This window comes from Austrofundulus limnaeus, unplaced genomic scaffold (genome assembly GCF_001266775.1).
Source record: "Austrofundulus limnaeus strain Quisiro unplaced genomic scaffold, Austrofundulus_limnaeus-1.0 Scaffold69, whole genome shotgun sequence".
Lineage (NCBI taxonomy): Eukaryota > Metazoa > Chordata > Actinopteri > Cyprinodontiformes > Rivulidae > Austrofundulus > Austrofundulus limnaeus.
In genome coordinates, this window is record NW_013952471.1 from 2,000,210 (window position 1) to 2,004,963 (window position 4,754).

Sequence of the window (4,754 nt, forward strand, 5' to 3'; positions counted from 1 at the left end):
ATATTTAGTTTATAATCTATGACATTTATAAATGCATGAATGATATGGTGAAAAACTGACTTCGAAAAATAAATCTGTTCTTTTCTTCTTATAAAAGGCTAAATAAAACAAAAATATTGGTGGTAATTTTTGACTGTGTAACTTTACAAACGGCACCCCATAGTTTCTTTGATGCTTCTTAGCAATAAATCTTATGATTTTTAACCTGATTGGCAGCACCTGGGGGTACCAGAAGCTTAAAACAAGTGTCAACTAGGTTTGGGCAGTATTGATTATATTCATACCATGGTAAAACCTTTAGAAAATCACACGATACGGGTGGTGGGGTAGGGGTTGGGGGATCTGCGCCGTGTTGAGTAACTAATAATTAATGGACAAACGGCTGCTTGTGAGCATTTCCATGCACATGGTTTCATATTCTACGTAGAGCCAGAGGGAGGCAGAGAAAAAAAACTCAGCTGTTCTGATGTTGCTGTCACAAAAAGGCTTTGCTCCCTATTACGTTGAACAGATCAAAAATAAATCCAAGTACGTCTTTTAAAAGGTTTTAGGCTTCAAAATAATCTGACACTTACCATGGTTGCATCTGCGCTGCTGCATACTTTTAGGCCGTCTCTGTGCCGATAGTGTTTGTAGGTATTTCCTCATCTGCGTGCAGGAGCTTGCGGACCTCGTTAAAAAAAAATCATTGGAAAATTAAATTTTGAAAAGAGTCCAGCTATTTGTTTGACTTAAGAAACCCACAAATGGTCACAAAGCTGTCAGTCAGCACTACACCGGCCCACCTTTTTCAGGAGCCGGCGAGTCTGTCGCTACCTTTTTATTATTATTTTTTCACCTTGCTCAAAGGTTAACCCCGGATTTACACTACATGTGTGTCTGCTCCGCTGCGCACCGCAGCGCAGCGGAGCAGACACGCATGTAGTGTAGCTGTTCATTTGTGTCTCACTTTATACAGCCTCTGCTCCGGTCCAACAGAGAGTGTGGAGGAAGGAGATTGCGCAATAAATTCAGTGATAAGTGTGGAAGTCACAGCAAAAAATAATTAATTCTGTGAAAGACGAACTCCAAACACAGCTGAAAACATTGATATAAAGGCTTTTGATATCTATGTTGAAACTGTCTCGCTGTCATCTTTCTGAAACTTCTGATTTCAAAATAAAATCCACGTGTATCGTGTGTGTACACATATGCTACATGCTACATGTTTCCATCCATTTCCCAAACAGAACGATACATTCCGACAGCATTTGTGTAGAAATATATCCATATACTGATTAATATAGCTGGGATTTCGACATTATTCCGACAAATTATTTCGCCTAATAGAGTCTTATTTTGAAAATATGGATGTTGTGCTCATTCCTCTTCCTGTTGATCCGACGTAATCTTTAAAAATTGACTCCGGCGCAGCGGCATCCGGCAGAAATATGATCGGATCTAATTTTGCCACCGTGCGCAGCCAGTGTAAACACTCTCATTGATTATAACGGGTGCGTATTTGCTGCGGAGGTCGGTCCGGAGCGGAGCGGAGCCGGATCGCATGTAGTGTAAATTACTCTTAAGAGGCACAACTGACAAGGGTCCTCCTCTGAATAAGCTTGGGGACATTTTGGGGGCATCTTCACAACGAGCCTAGAATGTTTGTTCCAGCTTTTATAGCAGCCTTGTGGAAATGTGGCGCTTCACCTCACATGACTATTACAGTCATCATTTTTATATACTGTCACCATATTTTAATACCGCAGTATACCAAAATACTATCATACTGCCCAAGTCTAGTGTCAATAGCAACAGCAAAATTAGCTGTTTGGCAGAGAGGATTTGGCAGTTTTTTTATGTGCGCAATCCACTCTACTGCTCATCCCACAAATGCATGTTCCTTACAAATGTGGCGCCATTCAAAAGGGAAACTAACAGGCTTTCCAATGGTGTAAGACTTATTGTGAAGAAGCATTGTTACAACAACAAAAAATATATCTAACAAACACAAATTTTGTTACTTAGTTTAGTTTGTCATTTTGTTTATTTTGTGGTGAACTTTTCATGACCCGGTAACAAACACCAAGTTCAAACACACAACTCTTGAAGGATCAGGAAACCCTCTGACCCTCAGAATACAGCTCAGATTGGGATGTTTCGGCTCCCTCCATCTAAACGGGGAGTGTTGTTGCTGCTCTCTGATGTTGTCAGACTAAAATCCAGCTTCACCGGCTTCATTTGCATTTCTGAGGATCTCCATGGGTGGCTCCGCTCTGACATACATTTTTGCATCGCTAGGCGACAGATGCGTGTTGATCTGCACGGGAGAATTCAAACTGCGGGTGTTCTGTCGTTTACACCGGATTACTTCCTGAAAGCACAATAAATATATGCACAACGAAGTAGCCCCCACATCTAATTATAGACCGTGGTTCGTCAGAACTGCGCAGTTTCTCTGCCGTCCCCTCAGGYATTCCAACACCGTTGCCCCTCAGCTCCTCTGTCTCCTTTGCTGTTAGCAAACGAGCTCGGGTTTTCAGAGAGATTCAGCTCGCTTTATCTCGTCGGAGTGTTCGGGGCTCGTTAGCGTAACCCCCCAGAGAAGGTTAAGCTACAACGCGGTGTGTTTGTCCTGGGCCCGTGGGACATTTAACATTCAGACAGCACGGTGCGGATGAGCCTGCTCATCACTTTTATTATTTTTGCCAACGCGGGCTCCTTGTTAGCACTCTGCACCGCAGCGAAAGTGGTCGTGATTGACAGAACAGAAAAGTATTCCTGTCTAAAAGAGGGCTTCGTTTCCTCGTTTTTGTGTCAAAAAGACAAAATGTCAGACAGGTTCTTAGGGATTTGACACGCTGATTCATTCCAGCTTGAAATGATTCTTTTAGAAAACATGGGTTCGCCTTTTTCACCTGTTTTTGTTTGTTTTTGTTTTTTTCTTTTATTAGGGCACAAGTGATTTTTGCGTGTCGCCTGACAAGTACATCATGAGTCAGACAAAGGGGATCATCACTGCTGGTGAGCTTCGGTGTGAATAAAATGAATAATAATATAGTGAATAATGAATAATAATCAAGAATTGTCTGGTTGATAAATGAGTGTTGAACCATGCTCTTGTGTTTTCCCACAGATATTGTTCACTACTATCTTTACTGCAACCAGACTCTCTCTAATCCCTTTCAGCAGGTAGGGGATATGTTGCAGTACGAAACAAAATAAGAATCAATACTTTACTCAGCGTGTTTGTTGAACCACTAATCATTTCCACATCTTGGTTAAACCTTGTCCCACTTTGTTAACAAAAAGAAACATCACGTTGATTTCCTGGTTAGAAGTTGAATAAAGAGGTCGTAATATCAAGAGTTGCTCTGGGGATTTGCAAGTTTTTATCCAGCATGTTGAGTATTTCCAACAACTTTCGATTCAAAGACATATTTTTGTGTGTACAAGTGATCAGTGAAAAGTGGCACATCAAATCAAATTAGGAGGAAAGTCATTTTTAATCAAACTAAACTAGAGACGTTGCATTTCCTGTGAAAATGCAGTGTGAATGCTTAATGTTGAAATATTTTTACTGAATGGCTAAAAAAAAGCTGAAACTAGCCTAAAAAGTTTAGAATAAGGCAGCTGAAATGAGCACAAATAAAATGCAAAGAATGCACGTTTGCTGAATTAAGCAGTAAGGAGCTGAAATTATTACAAAAAATGAGTTTAAAAAAGCTATAAAGTTGATACAAACAGAAAACAGCTAAAATTAGCAGAAAATMGCTGAAAGAAATTCCTGAAACAGAGAATTTCAAAGAAGCATAAAAAAGTTGAGATTAGCAGAAGAGCAGAAAAMGTGAGAATGATCATATAAAAGCAGAAAAAAGTTAAAATCAGCAAATAGAATCCAAAGGAAGATGAAACTAGTGCAAAGTAGTTTAAAAAGCAGAACTAAGACAAAAGTGTAAAGATTTATGAACATTTTGAAGGGTTTTAAGGATGTTGAAGACAGCCATTCATTTTCAATGAGTAAAACATGGTCAAAAAAGGCTAAAATTTTCAAGAAGTAGACATTACAGATGTAGCAAAAGTCATAGCCGGAATGTCCTGATGGAGCTGAACGTTTTTTWTATAAATTGTTGAKATGGCACAAATATTGTGGAACAAGATAGCTGCTGAAAAACTTACGGAAGATAAAATGATTTCAATAGTAAGCAATCACACAACTAAACACATTTTCAGCTTTCTGGCTTTTTAAGCTACATTTTGATACTCAAATCATCATGATGTTCCTAATCGAGATAGGTCACAAATACAGTATCAACATCAACACTGCTAGAATAAAAGAAGAGAATTTGCAAAATCTAAATTATCTAAAAACTACGGAGCCAGCGAGGGGACATGGGGAGTTTTTTTTCTTCTTTTGCATTCCCTCGCAATAGTGTTGCGTTACCTCGCAATACTTTTGCGTTACCTCGCAATATCTTTGCGTTACCTCGCAATACTTTTGCGTTACCTCGCAATACTTTTGCGTTACCTCGCAATATCTTTGCGTTACCTCGCAATACTTTTGTGAAACTTCACAATACTTTTGCGACACCTAGCAATACTGTTGCGACACCTCGCAATGCTTTTGCGTTACCTCGCAATGCTTTCGCGTTACCTCGCAATACTTTTGCGTTACCTCGCAGTATGTTTGCGTTACCTCGCAATATGTTTGCGTTACCTCGCAATACTTTTGCGTTACCTCGCAATATGTTTGCGTTACCTCGCAATACTTTTGC

At 39.7% G+C, this 4,754-nt stretch overlaps 1 protein-coding gene across 2 annotated transcripts in view; it reads left to right on the plus strand.

Moving 5' to 3' along the window:
* ttyh2 (tweety family member 2) overlaps positions 1 to 4,754 on the plus strand; it is a gene marked incomplete in the record, with an annotated part of 93,039 nt that overhangs the window by 71,044 nt on the left and 17,241 nt on the right. For both annotated transcript variants that reach the window (XM_014010479.1, XM_014010480.1), the window contains 2 exon segments: positions 2,934 to 3,003; positions 3,116 to 3,171. In XM_014010479.1, coding sequence (XP_013865933.1) covers positions 2,934 to 3,003; positions 3,116 to 3,171 — 126 coding nt within the window.